The sequence below is a fragment of the Sciurus vulgaris genome, assembly GCF_902686455.1.
Source record: "Sciurus vulgaris genome assembly, chromosome: 13".
Lineage (NCBI taxonomy): Eukaryota > Metazoa > Chordata > Mammalia > Rodentia > Sciuridae > Sciurus > Sciurus vulgaris.
Genome location: NC_136474.1, coordinates 60,650,034 through 60,668,409, shown reverse-complemented (window position 1 = coordinate 60,668,409; position 18,376 = coordinate 60,650,034). Strand labels below are relative to the sequence as shown.

At 38.3% G+C, this 18,376-nt stretch overlaps 1 protein-coding gene across 3 annotated transcripts in view; it reads right to left on the bottom strand.

Annotated features, from left to right (window-relative positions):
• Positions 1 to 18,376, bottom strand: part of MAPRE2 (microtubule associated protein RP/EB family member 2) — a 144,029-nt gene that overhangs the window by 117,300 nt on the left and 8,353 nt on the right. For 2 of the 3 annotated variants that reach the window (XM_079108589.1, XM_079108588.1), the window contains exon 2: positions 2,770 to 2,831. Coding sequence is in view for 2 of the 3 variants with exons in the window: in XM_079108588.1 (XP_078964714.1) it covers positions 2,770 to 2,831 (62 nt within the window). In the remaining variant the exon portion in view is untranslated. Of the gene's footprint in view, positions 1 to 2,769; positions 2,832 to 15,857; positions 16,008 to 18,376 lie in introns of those variants that run through there. The other variant, XM_079108587.1, reaches the window with a different exon arrangement.

Below are 18,376 nucleotides of genomic sequence, written 5' to 3'. Positions count from 1 at the left end.
GTGAAAATTTATAGTAAAAATTAGTAAGATAGTAAGAATTGAAGTATATGTTCTGCAGCACTGATATAATATTACTTTACTATTCTAATGATAGTTCTGATAACCCACAAAAGTGAAAGATCCAAAATTGACACACACTATGATACTCACTGTGGAAAAATAGAATGTTTATGGAAAAAGCAAATATGCAAAATAGAAAAAAAGTTATTTCGAGATGCTGATGTTATAAATTATTTTCCTCCCAAAGTTCCCTTTAACTTTATTATGTAACTAAAAAAACTGTAACTTTTCCTCAGTATGGTTTTGTTGTTTAACAGAGACGAAAGCATAAAATCAAATTGCTTAGTAACTAGCTATTGTTTCAGTTTTTAACCCAAGGACTCAGGCAACACCCATATATGTCATGAGTTATAAAGCTAGGTACATGATACGCAGTGCAGAAACAGATTTAGATGAGAAGTAACTAGTCCCAGTTACATAGACTCAGGAACCGCGAAACTGGTGATGGGATTACCCACTCAAGAAAACTATTAACTAATAGACTAAACATTTCTAAACCAAAAAATTCAAAATCCGAAATGCTTCAAAAACAAACTTTTTGAGCTTTGTTGTGACAAGTGGAAAATTCCCAACCTGGCTCACATGAAACATAGTCCAAATGCAGGCAGAAGAAGCACTGTATAAAATTACCTTCGGGGTATATGTGTAAGGTGAATATTAAACAAAAAGAATTGTGTTTAGACTTGAGTTCTATCCCCAAAATATCTTATTATGTGTGCAAATGTTATAAAATCTGAAAACAATCTGAAATCCAAAACACTTCTGTTCCCAGTCATTTCAGATAAGTGGTGCTCAACTTGGACAATTTGAGAGGGTTAAAGAAAACTGCAACCCTGAAGGATCGTGTAGAAAAGAGAGCGAGTAACCACACAATGCCTTCTAGGTTCTCCACTGTCTTCTACCCACCTCATTGTGTTATCTGATAGGGTCTGCAGACTGGACTGTGGGCCAAAAACGGCCCACTGCCTGATTCTGCAAATAAAATTTTGTTGAACACAGCCATGCCTGTTCATTTATGTATCGTCTGTGGCTGTTCCTGCCCTAGGCATTCAGTTAAATACTTGTAACGGAGACTGGCCTGCAAGGCAGAAAATATTTACTATTTGCCTATTTACAAAGAATTATTCATCCTGTATCCACAGATATAAGGGGACTTATAAAGAAACACGGCATGTAGATGATGAGCTACCTTTTTTCTATTACTTTTTCTTCAAACATACCAGCATGGAGGACAGGGTGGGCATATTATCCAAACTGAGATACTTTTGAGGGTGAAGGGTATGCCAATTAGACTGTACTCCAGGATGCTGGTAAAAAAACAGGACTATACCAACCTGAACAGACAGATGGGGCCCCTACTAGGAGGATCAATAGTACAAGAGTAGTTTTCAAAGGCGCCCAATGCCTGCTCAGGGACTTCTGTCTGTACACAGACTTCTGGCTTCTCTTTTGGGTTCTTCCTATCTTTGCTGCATTCCAATGCCTTCCCACTGCCCTCTGTCCCAACTCTGCCCTAAAGCCTGCTCTGGCTCCTTAGATAATCAGCTGCTAGGACAAGACACAGGGCTCCAGATCTCTATTTTTATTCAACAAGAAGAAGAGTCTACTCCTCCTATTTAAATAACCTTGAATCACTCTAAATCAATACAATTAAGAATTTTGTATCTACAAATTATTCTTAGTTTACTATCAAGGCAATGTTTTAAAAATCTGCTCTCTTTGTGAAAGAATCTGATTTCTCAAACAAGTTATTTAATAACCACACCCCATAGCATTTCTTACAATGGGACACCAAAGTAAATATCTTATCCATAGATTTGAGACTTTAATACTCACTAATGCTGTTTGGAGAATTATTTAAGACCAAGGTTTCTAGGTTTAGCATTCTAGAATTTGAAGCAAAAGAACAATACACATACTCCCAACCCTTTTTTTTTTTAAGTAAAAAAAAATAATAATAATATTGTGGGAGAAAGAAATAAACTGAAAGATGTTCAGAGCAGCTTTGATGAAAGCTAGGACCTTAGACTTCATGAGGCTAATCTCTGTGTGAACTGCTCCTCCTAGCTTTGAAATCCCTCTGAATGGCTTTCCAAATATTGCCATCTGGTGGAATTTCAGTTAATTGTTTCTTTGTTCTACGGAGCTCCTGGAGATGAACCTTTAAGGCATTATTAGTCAGAGACCGAGTGTACCAGTGGGAAATAACTGAAGGTCAAAGTGATTGTCTCTCAAAGACAAATCCCAAACTGGGAAAAAAAAAAAAAAAAAAAAATGGAGCTTTTTGGGTCTTCATCCCTGAAACGACATGATCTCTCTCAGGTAACAGAGTGGTTGCCTTGCTGTTTAGCAATACCAAGCAAAAATAATTTATTCACTAATAATTAGAAATATCATGAGGTCATTTTGACGGCATCTTGATTTCTTTTCCTCTGCTTATCACCAATAAGATCTCCAAAATTAAACTTTAATCCGCTTGACCATTTTTTAGAGGAATTTCTAACAGTGGTTAATTAGTCCCTTGTATACTTGGGAAGTGAAATATAGTTTGAAAAATAATTTTTAAATAGAGCATATTTACTCAAAAATTGCTTGTAATAGTATAACAGAATTTTGAAAATAAATACGTTATGTAGGCAATAATACTACTGTCTTCAATACAACCTTGAAACAAGGAGTCATGCAAAGTAATTTATATTGAAACCTTACCTTGAGCATCCAGGCGCTCTCCCTGGCTGTCGAAATGAACGGTTCCTCTGGGAAATGGGACACTGGAATAGTAAAAATGCAAGGAAAATAAGAGAAAGCATCTAATATGATAAAAACATAGGAACAGAATTATAATTTCATTCATTGGGTGGGGCCATCAATGAAAAAGAAAATTACAGAAAAACACACCCAAAATATTCAGTCAGTTGATTTTATCATATAAAATTGATTAAGTTTATAGAATTATTCTCTCAATCTATATTATCTACTAATAATTAACTAATATTATCTATTGATAATTTGTGAAATTTTAGTGTAATGTTAGTCCTATGGGGAAATAAATATTTTTTAACCTTTAACATTCCCACCCCAAAGTCTGAAGTGATGAAAATCACTGTTAGCAGATAACCCCAGGAAGCAGCACCTCTAGTGATACATCAAATGCCAACATCAGAGTATTGACTTCACCAAACTTAATTTGCAGGTTTTATATCTAGTATCAATATGGGCTTGATCTGGTCAAAAAAGATTTTTGTTCCATTTTGATAGGATAAGCATTAAACACAATTGTCAGGATCACACTTCAAAATAAACATACAACAGACAGAAAATTTACTTTCTTTATATGAATTAATTTCTCTCCAAAACATGTTATGGCTTAATGATAAAACTGATGAAGGACAAATCCAATTCTGGAGGCTGAGAAATACATGAGCCCTATACTTTGAAGGCCCAGTGTTAGGGAGGTGGTTGGTTACCAGAGAGGCTGCTTATGGTCCAACCAGATGCTGCTAAAAAAATGACCTGCTACGCCTATGTGCCTGAGCTTTAACTGTCTTCCCCTCCACCCCAAGAGACAGATTAGAAATGATCCCTTCCCACTTTCCACCTGAACCCTCGCCCTGCACATTGCTCTTCTGTATTTTCTGTCTCTGATCATTTGAGAAAAGCCTCATATAGTTTAAAATCAGTTGTATAAAAATAAGATATCTGTGGCAGAGCTATATGTGATTAATCCTAGACAAAGTTCTGGGATGTTACTGGGAGAAGATGTTTTTTAAAGGGAAGTAGGAGGCATTTTGTACTTTTTCTATAAGAGAAAGATGGTTAAAAAAGAAAAAAAGTGTTGAGAGAATAAAGTAAAAGTGACAACTGAATTGTTAATGTTATACAGGTTGAGCATTCCTAATTTGAAAGTCCCAAATCCAAAAATGTTTCAAAATTCAGAACTTTGAGGGCTGATATGATGCCACAAGTGAATTTTTTCACACTATAAAACTTTTTTTTAAATTTAGTTGTAGATGGGCACAATACTTTTATTTATTCATTTTTTTTAATGTGGTGCTGAGAATCAAACCCAGTGCCTCACACATGCTAGGCACAGAGCCACAACCCCAGCCCCTCACATCATAAAATTTTAATGCACAAAATTATTTAAAATATTGTATAAAATTAACTTTGGGTTATGTGTATAAGGTGTATGCAAAATACAAATGAATTTCATGTTTAGATTTGGGTCCTATTGCTAAAGTATCCCTTTATGTATGTGCAAATAATTCCAAAGATATTTGAAAATAATTTTAAATCTCAAACACTTCCGTTTCCGAGCATTTCAGATGAGGGATCTTCAACCTGTAGTATTCAAGGAGCTCAGAAGTAATTTACATACCTTGACTTGTTTTAAGATCAGAAGATTTAACATGAATGGTTTCAAGAACTAAATTTATGAAATTTTTTTTACTTCAGATAAACAGGTAGAATTTATACATATTATACCAGAATTTAATTTTATGAGTTTCATATCTTTCCAAAATTTAATGGTAGCTGATAAACTAAAAATCAGATTTTACAAAAGCAGTTCCAATCCTATGTGAGTTTCTGAAGTCTTCCAATCTTTCAGAATTTTAACTGAATGAATCAGAATAAAATTTTCATTTGCCTTCTTTATTTAACTTGTACCCAGCAGTTATGTTACTATGCAAAGTACTGGCTGAGTTAGGAAGCAGGAGTATAAGTTTCCTAGTTTATCAATAAACCAGATAATTCACCCTTAGGAGATTCTGGCTTGTCTGTATGCAATTGACCTTTATGTTTTCTCACAACAGCCCGTTGCTAATTTTTCATCAACTGCAATGGATACGTTTGGAGAAGAGTGAGATCATTTATGGAACACCCTTTGCATCAGTGATTTCACATATTTGACCTAACTTAATCCTCAAAACTATCTTATTAAAAATGAAGAAACTGAGGCTCTGAGTATTGGAGCAATTTATGCAGTATCATGCAGCTAGAAAGTGACAGGTTTTAAGTGAGTCTCAGACCCTACCATCTGCTCTTTCAGCCATTTCATGCCACCTTCGAAAGAATGGAAGTCTAGCCTTCCCATTCAGCTTTTGCAGTTGGTAGTATGGGGAGGCAATAGTTTTTTCCTGTGGTGCTTGGCAGGAATCGAGCAGCTATCATCTGTAAGTCTGACCCTTTCTTTGCTTTCTGCCATGGGATTATGCACAGAGGCCCTTGCTACCTGTGGTCCCCTAAATCTTGGGCTTCCCACCTTCCAGAATCGTGTGAAATAAATCTTTGGTCTCAGGTATTGTTAGGACAGCAAAAAAAACGAATTAAGACACATGGAATACTAAGTAATAAAATGGCTTCAACATTTTCCCCCCTTTCATTTTCTAACCACCACATTGTGGAGTAATTTATTAAGCAGGAATAGGTTACTCATATAAATTTCGATATCTGAAAGTGAGGGCTGCCATTACAAAGACCTAAAACATGGTAATGATTTTGAAATTGAGCAGTGGACATCAAGGAGAGTGTTAGCAACCACTTAAAGTGCCTTGAATGTGCTATGAGTGAAATTTTAGGCTTCAACTATTGATAGGAACAACAATCTGGATGTGGCTCCAGAGAATTATACTGCATGAACAAAGCCAATCCCCAAAGGTTATATGTTTCCAATTATCTAACATTCTTGCAATGGGAAAACCATAGAAATATATCACAGATAAGTGGTTTCCAGGGGACAAAAAAGGGTGAGGGTTGGAGGGAAGTGAGCATGGTTATAAAGGGTTCCTCTTGGTGATGGAAATCTTCACACCCTTAAAGGTATCATTGTCAATATACTGGTTGTGAATTTGTACTCCAGTTTTGTAAGAGGTTACCAAGGTAGTGGTGATGGGGTGTTGGATAAAGAATACATAGTCTCTTAATATTTATTATAACTATATATTAATGTATAATTATCTTTAAAAAAAAACAGCTACTAGAATTGAGCAAGATACCTCATTTCTATTTTCCTATTTTTTCCAGACAAAAACAAAAACTCCAAGACAGTGGATAAGATGGGATTGGGAACTTGTTCCACTTTGCACACATTCAAGAAAAAATATCTTACCTGAGATTTTAGCAATCAGAAATCACTGTCAACAATGATTGCATAGCACTGTCCAATTTTACCTATCTTGGAATCTTCTCTGCTGTAATCCCTTTTCTCCTACATTTACTTCCCCAGTCCTTCATCGGAATTCAAAATATCAATACAAATTCAAAGTCAGAAATTTCATACACCCTGCATTTTGAATAAACCTCTCATATTGTCAGGTTCATACTACCTAGAAATTTCTATACTTTATACATTTTATTTGCACGGGAATGGAATTTCCTCCTTTATGGTTTGTTTTTTGTTTTTGTTGTTCTACACTGGACCACACACTAAATAAGGACATAACCTTTATCACCAACACACCAAGAAGAGTCTGCATAGTGTCCCTTCATGCTGACTTGTAATCTTTTGCTGTTTTGAGCATTAGGCAGCTCCTCAGAAATGAGCAGCTGGTTTTTATGACTTGTTTGTTAGTTTTGTTTTCATTGAAAAGACCAAATATCTTTATTATGATGAGAGTCAGGACATGGTTGATCTCTTTGATGAAGCACATTCTGTTTCTACAGAAGTTCATCCTCTAAAAATTTCAAGTTCTCTATGAACAAACCCAGAATTCTTGCATCCTGTGTCCAAGGCACAGAAGCTGGCTATCTGTTCTTGCTAGAGAGTCCCTCCAAAGTGATTGTTCCTTCTATGCCTAGCCATAAAAACCACGGGGTCATAAAAGATGTATCGGAATGAAAAATGGTTGTAAAAATATTTCCGGTCCTGCCATGCCACTGAAGAACATTTTAGTCTGGTTTCTCTGTGGTGTAGCTAGGTGACAAAGCTTCTGATCAATACAAGGTTAGAGCACGGTCTTCACAAAGGGACAGCATCACCACCTCCCCAGCCCTTCACAGCTTTTCCAAGAAGAGAACACTGCTGGGGCCTAAAGCCTAGTTTGCCTCTCAGGAGTTAACTATCTTTGGATGTTCAAAATGAATCTTATTCTGAATTCCATACTCCCCATGGTATTGGATTGCTCCAGTTGTAGATGGCATTCTATAGTGTGGGAGGTCCCGGCTTTCTAGGAATAAAGCTGCTTAAGGGCATTGTTGCAGGCTCTTAATCCTGAAGCTGATCCTACTCACATCAGTCATCAAGAAAACCCTGCCTCCAGCAAACACCGTGTCAATTAGTGGTCTTGGGTGGGGCTCAGAGCCTTCCCCAGGGGCAGCCAAAGGACGCCCAGGGCCCGACTGCTGGGAAGCACGGAGCTGAGCATACACCAGGGAAACCAAAAGCCAGCTGAGAGTATCTGGCAGGCAAAGGAGGTCAAGTTACACTGAATCTTGGATATTGAGTCTAGTATGACTCATTCTCCTTAAGAAAGACAAATTACCAAATGACCCATGTTGTATATTTAAGGGCTTTTAAAAAACTGCTTGCTGATAAAGGGATTTGGGTGGTATATGTTGAGAACTATAATGATGTTATAAACTTACAGTTGTGTGATTTGGGTTTCTGTAAACATAAAAGATAATCCCAAGAAACTACCTAAAATGAGAGCTATAATAAAATATAAATTATTTTTCTATAAGCATAGCTTAACCCTCTTAGAATCCTCATTTACCCATCTTCTTCCCACGTGAACCAGAATTAAAATAATTTTTAATATTGCCCCCTCCCCCCTTCTTTTATTTTTTGGGGTGCTGAGGACTGAACCCAGGGTCTCACACGCTAGGCAAGCACTCTGCCACTGAGCTACATCCCTAACCCCAAGATTGCCCTTTCTGTTCTAAAATTAAGTGTAGTGTTAAAGATACAAAAGTAAAATTCTTTTAACAAATGACAAACTACATGTGTAAGAAATACCACGTACATAATTCTGTGAACTTTTTAAATAATTACATTATGCTTACCCTTTTATCCATTTTTAACCAGTTATCTTTGAAAATAGTGTAGGAGAAATAGAATAGCCCTTTCCTTGTGGGTGTGATTGATATTGAAATGTAGCAGAATGCTTGTGCAGCAGGAAAGTAGTACAGAGAGGTTCAATTTCAGGTTCAATTTCAGAGCTCAGGATTCAAATTTAGTGCTTGGATCAGAGTAGAAACTAAAGCCTTGCTTTCCATGTGTCCTGTCTTTGTAGTCTGTTATTGCTTTGGCCATATAAAGGAGGAACAGTGGCATGTTAAAAGGGTAAAAATAAGTAAAGCTTTGACTGTGGTAAGGTTTTTAGGATACTGGGTGTTGAGGTCATGACCTCCCTCAAAAGACAGATGACCCTCCTCCTTTAGCGTTGTGCTCTGTGAAAATCATTTCACACTCTTACTTAACATCTTCAGAGGCTATTTAAAGTGTTCTATGTGGATCAAACTTGTAAAAAAGGTGCAGGCACATTTGCATCGCCTTTGCCCCCATGAGTTCCCTGTTTGAACCACGTGAAGACCCCAGAACTCTGATGTAACAAGTGACACAGTTCTTGTGGTTCCTGCTATGGGCTTTACGCTGGATAGAAATCCACTTCTGAAAGGTTTGGAAAAAAAAAAATCAACACCTTATTGGAAATCTGACTAAATACCCAATTTGAAAATATTTCTTAAAGGTTTTTCTTTCCCTAATTATATATGTCTGTTGCTCTTAACTTTGTAGACTTCTTTTACATATATCAGCTCAGCAGATCTCAAAGTTGTGATTCTTTTGCTACTTCTTTAGAGATTCACTCTGCTTGCATTTCTGCTAGGAGTTTCTCTTTCTGTTATGATTTTTCCTTAGAAACTCTCGTGGGTACCGAGTTGCAGATCCAAACTGCTAATTCAGAGTTTCTCAAACCTTTTTTCATCATTCTCTCTTACCCATCCCCCACCTGCAAGGAGCCTTTTTTGTCCTCTCCCTGCTTGTCATCCATCCTCAGGAAATCAAATGGCAAGGAATAAGATTTTTGTGTTAGGATGGAGCTTTGGAGGGCCACAAACCATTGTAATAACCACTTTTCATCCCCATCTGGGAGTGCACGCTCTAATCCCATGGGATAAACCAGCATCATCAAGCATCTCCTATGAGTCAGGCACTGTGCTAAGAGCTAGGGATACAAACATGAATAGCACAGGCCTTCCTGCATCGCAAGCTGTAAAACCATTTTCTGTATTGCTCCATGAAATAAAGAGGATTACCAATCCCACCCTTCAGGTGCAAAACCCGAGGCACAGGGAGATCACGCAGCTAGCAAAGGACAGAGCTGGAACCCAAACACTGATCTTCCAATTCCAAATCTTATGTTTTTTCCTATAAATCCATTCTGAAAAAAAATGGGGAAATACTTCAACATATAGGCACAGGCAAAGACTTCCTGACCATGACCCCTACAGTTCAGAATGTAAGGGAAGGAATAAATGAGATGGCATCCAATTAAAAAGCTTCTGGAGAGCAAAGGAAAGAATGAACAGAGTGAAGAGAAAAAACGAACAGAATGGGAGAAAAAAAATCTCTGCCAGAAGAGAACGCCAACAGAAGACTAATATCCAGAATATATAAAGAACTCAGAAAACTCAACATTAAAAACAAAACAAAACAAATAGGTGAAAGAACTGAACATTTTTCAAAAGAGGAAGTACAAATGACTAACAATCGTGTGAAAAGCATTTTCAACATCTTTAGCCATCATGGAAATGCAACTCACAAACAACATCAAGAATCCATCTCACTCCAGTTAGAGTGGAAAGCATACAAAGATACAATAACAATAAATGCTGGCAAGGGATGCTGGGTGAAAGGAACTCACACTCTGTTGCTGGGAATGCAAATTAGCATAGTAACAATGGAAATCAGTATGGAGGTTCCTCAAAAAGCTAAAAATAAATCTACCAGATGATCCAGCTATGCCATCCTTGGTATTTATTCAAAAGAAATAAAGTCAGCATATTTTAGAGATACATGCACACAATATGCATACTGCAGCACAAGTCACAATAGCCAAGTTATAGAATCAGCCTAGGTGTCTGCCAACAGATAAATGGATTTAAAATGTGATATATATACACAATTGAGTTTTATTCAGTCATAAATAAATAATGAAATTATGTTATTTACTGGGCGGAACTAGAGATCATAATTTTAAGCAGAATAAGTCAGACTCAGTAGGGAAAAATATTGTTAAAAAAGGAACTCAATGAAAAAAGGGGAGACCAATAGTTTAGAGGAAAAGGATTGGGCCAAGGGAAGAAGAGAGGATAGTGGGGGTACTGGGAAGTGAAATTGATCAAATTACATTTTTACATATGCACAAATATGTGCCAATGATACCCACCATTTTGCATAACTAATATGCACCAATAAAATGTTTTAAAATCCATTCTGACCCATTCTACCCTTTCCTTCTCCTGTTTAGGTCAACCTTCCTTTGTAGAGTATTAAAATTCAATTTCATATGTTTGAAGCAAGAGGACATCATGTTTTGATCTTACAACTTTTTATATGAGGTTCCTATTTTTCCATTTGTTCAACATTCACTGAGAACATAAGAACGACAATAGCCACCACTTATAAACAGCTGATATCCATCAGCTGGGCTAAGTACATCATACACCAGCACATTTACTACCCACCCCCAGCCATTTCTGTCTTATAGATGCATGAACTGAGGCTGCTGGCAGGACTGGGATTCAAACTTAGGTTTGCCAGACTTCACAGTTGGAGCTCTTAGTTCCACCTTATATACCTGTCAAATGCCAAGCACCATGACAGATGCTGAGGCTCTAAGGGTGAACAAGACACAGTGCAGCCACCAAGAAGCTTAAAGTCTAGTTGGGTGACACACACATTAATAATTACAACCTGGAGTTGTGGATGCAATGATGCTGTGACAGGGAGAGAAGAACAAAAGGGATTTATGACTGCCACTCTCCTGGATAGTATGCAGAGTTTGAAAGTCATTTATGTTTTTCTCACTCTAAAAATTAAAAGAAAATAAGCATTATACTTCTCAGGTGCTTCTATTGCAGTGTTCTCCAGACTTTATGACTCACTTGGGAATCTTGTTAAAATGCAGATTGTGATCAGTAGGGCTGGGGTGGGGTGGGGCCTGAGATTCTGCCTTTTTAAAAACTTCTAGGTGATGCTGATGCTGCTAGTCTGGGGACCACACCTTGAGTTGCAAGGCACATGATTTCTACATCGGAGCTCTTTCCAAAATTGCTACTTTGGCAAACTAACATGCACTTCATGGGTTACTCAGCTGATCCCAAATCAAATAAACTCAGTTATAGCTCAGACCTTGGACCAGCAGCAAAATTAAGGATGTAAAGTCCATCCTTGGGTCACCTAAAATTTTCTCACCTTTCCTTTACTTTCACATCCTTCAGTGGTAATATCCTCAGCTAGAGCTCAAGATCCTTAGGGGAAAGTTCTCTTTTTTCCAAGGTAATATGAACTTAACTACTCTGTGAAAATTCATTAGAGAGTGCTTATAACAAAATTTTGTGATTTTTCTGCTAACCTGAATGGCAGGTTCTGAATCTTGTTACATGAACACCTTAAGTGAGGCCACTGTTATTTTTGTGTAAACAACTGTGTCAGAGGAAGCTATCACACATATATCCAGTATACTTGAGACAGGAGGATGTTCAGATAACTCAAATTGTGAGAAGCAAACAATGAACTAAAACAAACTTTGCATTACTGTTTCCATAGCTGTACAGTGTACTTGGACCATCACTATGCTTAAAAGTTTCAGGTTCAAAGTGACTTATAAGATTGCCTGTCCTTCCCAACCACATTACTGAACAACTCACCATTTCCTCTTTGGGTGCATTCACATTTCCAGAGAGAAAAGAAGTGACTATGAATGACAGGAATCTTCAGATATGGTGGATTGTGTTTCAAAATTATTTTTAGCAACTCATTTTTGAAATACGCATTTTCCATGGGAGAGGTTAAGATCCTGGTATGTATCAGTATCCTCATGGGTTACAAGGACCTCTGAGGGCCACCCTGAGAATCCAATTATTATTTGTAAATCTGCCTGATATAAATAGCAATGGACCTATAGTAAAATTCCCTTTTTGAGATTTTTCCCAATGATGTGACTTTGGACTTGCCATTTCAACTCTGGGTCCAGTTTTGATAGTTTCCAGTAAAATGTGTCTACTTATAGAGTTGAATATCAAAATTCTTTAGCAATTCTAAATTACTACATCATTGTTGTAATTCCATCATTGATGGAAAATACATCATTATTATTAAATAGTTGAATTTGAACCCATCACCATGGGCAATTGGAACAGAATGTCACAGGGTCAAGAGTAAAATATTATCAACTTTAGGGAAAATCCAGTTCGAATGGGAGGGAATTTTTATCTGAAGGGGTCTTGGAGACATAGCTTGATGAAAGAGGCCCTAGGGTATTCTTGGGGCAGAATCCTCACTGGCCTTTTTGGACCTTTTGCTGCCCCTCCTGTAACAAAGGACACCTTGGTAAATGGCAGTGTAACTGACATTCCACCATCTAAGGTTGGCAGTCTAGCAATAAACAAAACCAGAACCCCAAAACCAACACTTCTTTTAAGCACAAGTGAAACTGCTCATTTTAGATCTATAGCCCATAAGAGTTCATATGACTATTGTAGGGACTGTATGCTTTGAAAGTGTCACTACACTTAACAGTGTTTAACATTCTTATTTCCTTTGACTCTTTTGGACCCCAGAGAAACTGGGTTTTCTGCTGTCTTGACATTTTGCTCCTCCCCAACCCACAAGCAAGATCCTCTTTTGCTCCTCATGGGGACAACTAACACATCCCCATCAGCCCCACCAGAACAAACCTGAGAGCCAGGAGGAAGCTCAGATGGGTTGCCAAACAATACCAAAAGCAAATGATAAGCTAAGAACTTGAAAACTTTTGTAATTACTAGGTGGCTTTTGTGGGAAAATCTCCAAGTCTTTTTTCTTTGTTTATGTGGGGTTCCTGGTTCTTTTATTTTTTATTTTACCCACATTTTAAATTGGTGCATTATAGTTAAACACACTGATGCAAACATGTATACAATATAACAAGATAATTTGGCCAATATCATTCCCCAGCATTTCTCCCACCCTCCCTGTCTCCAATCCCTTGGTCTCTTCTCTCTACTGATCTCCCTTTGATTTTTAGGAGATCCATCTCCTCTTCTGTTTTCCTTTTCCTCTCTAGCTTCTGCATATGAAAGAAAACATACGATCTTAACTTTTCGAGATTGACTTACATCACTTAACATGATGGTTTCTAGTTCCATCCATTTTCCTGCAAATGCGATAATTTAATTTTTCTTTATGGTTAAACAAACTTTATTGTGTGTGTTTGTGTGTGTACACACGTGTGCGCATGTATCACATTTTATTTATCCATTCATCTGTTGATGGACACTTTGGCTGGGTCCATAGTTTGGTTTTTGTGAATTGTGCTGCTATAAACATGGGTATGCAAGTATCACCATGGTAAGATGAATTTAATTCTTCAGGGTAAATACAGAGGAGTGGCATAGATGGGCCATATGGTGATTCCATGCCTTTTTTTTAAATCTAGAAAATAATGGGAATAAGTGAGATGCTCTTCAAGGTTGTCTGTAGCTCTAAGCCACAAACATTCTACTTGGTATAAATTATGAAAGGCATAAATATGAGAATTACGTAGTGACCTTATAACATCCTCTCTGTCAGCACACACTGGGTCAGATAATCAAGGCAGGTGGAACATAACTAGCTCTGATCATTTCCGTGAGCAGGAAGGTATCAAAGAGCTGTGCCAGCAGAGCTCCGAGTGCCAGGACACTATGGCCCAGGCAGTTGCTTATCATAAACCCCTCCTTGCATGCCACTGGACACAAACTTCCAGGTAGGGGGACAATAAGAGAAGCAATGATTCCTATCTCTGACCACACTCATTAGCTCAACTCCAGTATCGAAAAGGGCAACTCCTTTTGTATTGGGCTAAAAGAAAAGCTTTGCCATGGTTGGTTTACTCCCTGCGACTTAAACACATTTTCTTTGTTTTTCCAAGTTCTGGTGTCGAGTAACTGTGCAGCAACAGAAAACCACAGGAAGCAGAACCCCTTGCCTCCGCCTATATTTTGGGGCAGCACCATACAACTCACTTCTGGGCCTGCTCCACGTTTTCCTTGTCTTCCATTACCTCCAGCATACATGGCCTCTGTTTCTCAACCCAGGCTGACTAATGGAGATAGGAACCATGTTAATCACCATGTATTCAGGGAAGCATAAGCCCAGGAAGGCTTGAGTATATACTATTAAAGAATGTATCTATGCTGGGCGTGGTGGTGCATGCCTATAATTCCAGAGACTTGGGAGGCTGAGGCAGGAGGATTTCGAGTTCAAAGCCAGCTTCAACAAAAGTGAGGTGCTAAGCAACTCAGGGAGATCCTGTCTCTAAATAAAATACAAAATATGGCTGGGGGATGGGGCTCAGCAGTCAAGTGCCCCGAGTTCAATCCCTGCTACCATCCCCCTCCCCAAACGCATCTGCTCTGCCAGAAATCACAATGATTTTAGATTTAAAGGAGCTGTCATGACATTCTCCATATGGTAAATGAACATTTAAACTTATGAGTACCTCTGTCTATTCCAATTTAACCAACTAATTCAATGTGCTAGCAGATTATCAAAAACTACATATTTGTCTCACACTGGTAAAGCAATTTATGGATTCACCAAAGGGAAAAAAAATATGTAGTTCCCACTGTATTTTCTATTCTATTTTATTATAAGAAAGATGAACGAACAAACCACCTTTCAGAGCACTGAGGTATTTTGTGGAGAGAGGATAAGTTAAGTTATGACAGCCTCATTATATTGATGAGATTGGAGACCAAAGGTGAACTGAGTTGTATTGAGTGGCACTTCATGCACAGCTCAAACAAGAGCCACCAGGTCTCCTGACAATCCATTCAAATTGCCTTATTGTGAATAATAAAACAATAAGAATGTTGTGCCTAACTTGCAAAAAGTTTTGAGTGAGGACCATCCTTTAGAAGTAAATTTGAAATTGGTCTAAGCAGGGGAGTTAGGGACAGCCATTCTTGATCTTCACTCCTGTTTTCTTTTGAAAGTTTTAGTACATATTGCTTCTTTCCTTGTCATTTCTTCAACTCTCATCTGCAATATATTGCTGCTTTAAGTTTTTAATCTCTAGAGTCCCTACTCATGATCATTAGTAACATTTGCATAATTTTTCAGATGAAGAAATCAAGGTGCAAAGTCTCTCAACCGAAGGCATATAAAATTATTAACCAGGTAATAATGAACAAGCTACTAACAAAGCAAGATTATTAGCCATTCTTTAAGATTTAAAAACAAACAAAAAGTTTACATAGCTTTCAGATTCCAAGAACAACCCCTCCAAGAGCACTAAGCTCCACAGAAATACATTGTTAAAAACTCCACTGAGACAGGTTACAAACCCCACAGGAAAATATGACTCAAATGGAGCTCAGTCTGATGTTACAAGGGCATAGAACACAGTGACTGTTCTGCCCATCCTGCCTCACTTGCGTCAGATTGCTCAACAGGTATACTCTAAAGGTGTCAAGATGACTCTTAAACAAACCCCACCCGAGATTCCAGGTCTGGGCAAATTACCCTGCAGACAGACACTCAGATAAAACAGTTTAGGGCAGAAATGCAACCTAACATACTCTTCCACACAAAAGAGATGAACCTCACTCACATTCACAAGTCGGCCGCAGCTGGTGTCCATGGTGATGGGCAAGTGCTGCACTAGACTCCAAAAGGGGGAAGAAGGCCACACATTCTTGAATATAATTACACTCCTTTTGGTCTTGCAGTCTGTGTGGCTGATTGTGAGAGCTGTTGGTGAGCAGTACCAGGAGCCCCTCGTTCCTTTCAAAGAAGGCAAACAATAGCCTTGTCGGACAGAAGTTTCTTGTTTTGGGGCACAACTTGATTTCAAAACTCTGATCAGTCTCTTACTACTTCAAAACAGGGGCTAAGGAGCTGAGCCTCCCTTCCTCCCTCATTGTCTCCAAGTTCACAGAATATTCCTTCCACAAGGAAAAGATCAAGCTCCCTGGGGCTCAGCTGTTTCTTAGTTTTTTGTTGTTCTGTTTTTGTACCAGGGACTGAATCCAGGGTGCTTAACCAGCCCTTTATATATATATATATATATTTAGAGACAGGGTGCTGAGCTGCTTAGGGCCTTGCTAAGTTGCTGAGGCTGTCTTTGAACTTGCAAACCTCTTGCCTCAGCCTCCTGAGCTGCCAGGTTTACAGGCATGTGCCACAGCACCTGACATTTAGCTTTAATATTAGTTTAGAAACATCAATTTTGACTGCCTAAAATTTTGTTTTTAATGCAGGTCACTGTTGATTATACTTATTTTTTTAACTAATTTTTTTTTATTGGTGTGATTGCCTGAATTTGAAAATAAACATTTGGGAAAAAATTGCTAAGGGTGGTTCACTGAACGTAGGGCTAGATAAAATGTTATAGATAAGAGACAGGACATGGGGACCAAGTCACGTTCTGAGATTTTATAAATATAAAACATGGTTTACAATTCTTAAATGAAAAAGTTATCTATATTATGATTCAAGACAAAAACAGCTAACATCTGGCAGTTTTTTCCAGACATTCTGTCATTCACCTTTATAATCTAGTGTTCTCTACCTGCTCCTGTCAGATGGCATGGAAATAACCATTATCTCTTCCCCTAAACACTTACCCAAACCTGCCAATTGATCAAACTTCACACGGAGCCTAGAGTACAATTCCTCCCAGAGGTATTGGTATTAACAGGCATAAATATTTTAAGCCAAAGTGATACAAGTTTTAGCAGTGAGGTTTCAGATATTTGCAGAGCAGCATTCCCCTTTGTTTTCCACAGTAAAGACAGCAATGAAAAAGGACCACACTCTAACCCTAGTACCCCATTTTCTAGCACAGGAGAGGACCCTTCATTTACAATTCATCTACAGAACAGCAGGTGGAAAAATGAGGAAACAATTCCCCAAACTGAACCCTTACCTGTCAAGCACTGTGCTATGGCTGCGGGATGTGGAGCTGAGTAGAGCCGACCACAACCTACAACCAAAGCACGAAAGGCAAATGGAAATGTGCCCAGTAACCTACTATATGGGGCAGGATGGGCCGGTCCTGTGGGCGGAGGCAACAGTTAGGAAAGGCTTTTCAGAGCCAGCCTTTCTCAATGTTAACCACTGATAACATATCACCTGCGGAGCTCTTGCAAGGGCAAGATTCAGATTGAGGACATCTGGGGATGAGCCTGATAACCAGTATTTCTAAGATGCAGCAGGTGGAGCTCATGCCATTAGTCCCTGGACCACACACTTCCAGAGTAGCAAGAACCTAGAGACTAACACCTGAGTTACGAGCTGGCCTGAGCCAGTATTGCCCAGGAAAGTCATCCTAGGCAGAAGCGCTAGCAAAGCTATAGGAAAGACATAGAAACACTATGCTGAATACAAAAATGTTTAAAATGCTAAAGCAAAATTTAAGTGAAATATTGTTGAATGTGAATACAGATGATAAGAGTTCTACATAAAAATGCAAACAGTTTCTGTAATAGCTGTGTGGGGTGGTAAAACTGCAGAGCTACCTCTCACGACTCTCATCTACTTTTTTTTTTTTTTTTTAATTAAAACAACGAAAAGGTAAGTGAATTTCTCTGTGTGCTGGTGGGAGAAACTCTGTCCTGGGTTACTTTTAATAAATAAATGACCACACAGTCACTTCCAATTTGAGGGTATATGATTGGATAAGATAAAAAAAGCTGCTTAATGACTAATTCCAATTATATAATCATGTGGTTATGAAGGCTACCTAAAAATGTGCTTTTGAAGGATATTTTATTTTTTCTTGTCTAGCTAATAAACTTTTCTTGGAAAAGAGTGCTGGAGTGTTTGTGTAGAATTCTGACAGAAAACAAAACATGTTGTGTCTTCTGATAACTGATAAGTAGTTCATTGCTTGGTACCCTGGAGCATGTCACTGTTCCCCAGTTATGGGAAGAACTTGAAGTTTCTGGGGGTATAGAAGGGAGAAGTCTGTTGACTTGGACATATAGTCAGGAGTTACATGCCTGCAAGAGATGTTTTTTGTTTGCTTGATTTGTATTGCTGGGGATAGAGCCCAGGGCTTCACACACGCTAGGCAAATGTTCTGCCACTGAGCTTTACCCAAGTCGTGCCCTGTCATTCTGTCCCAGT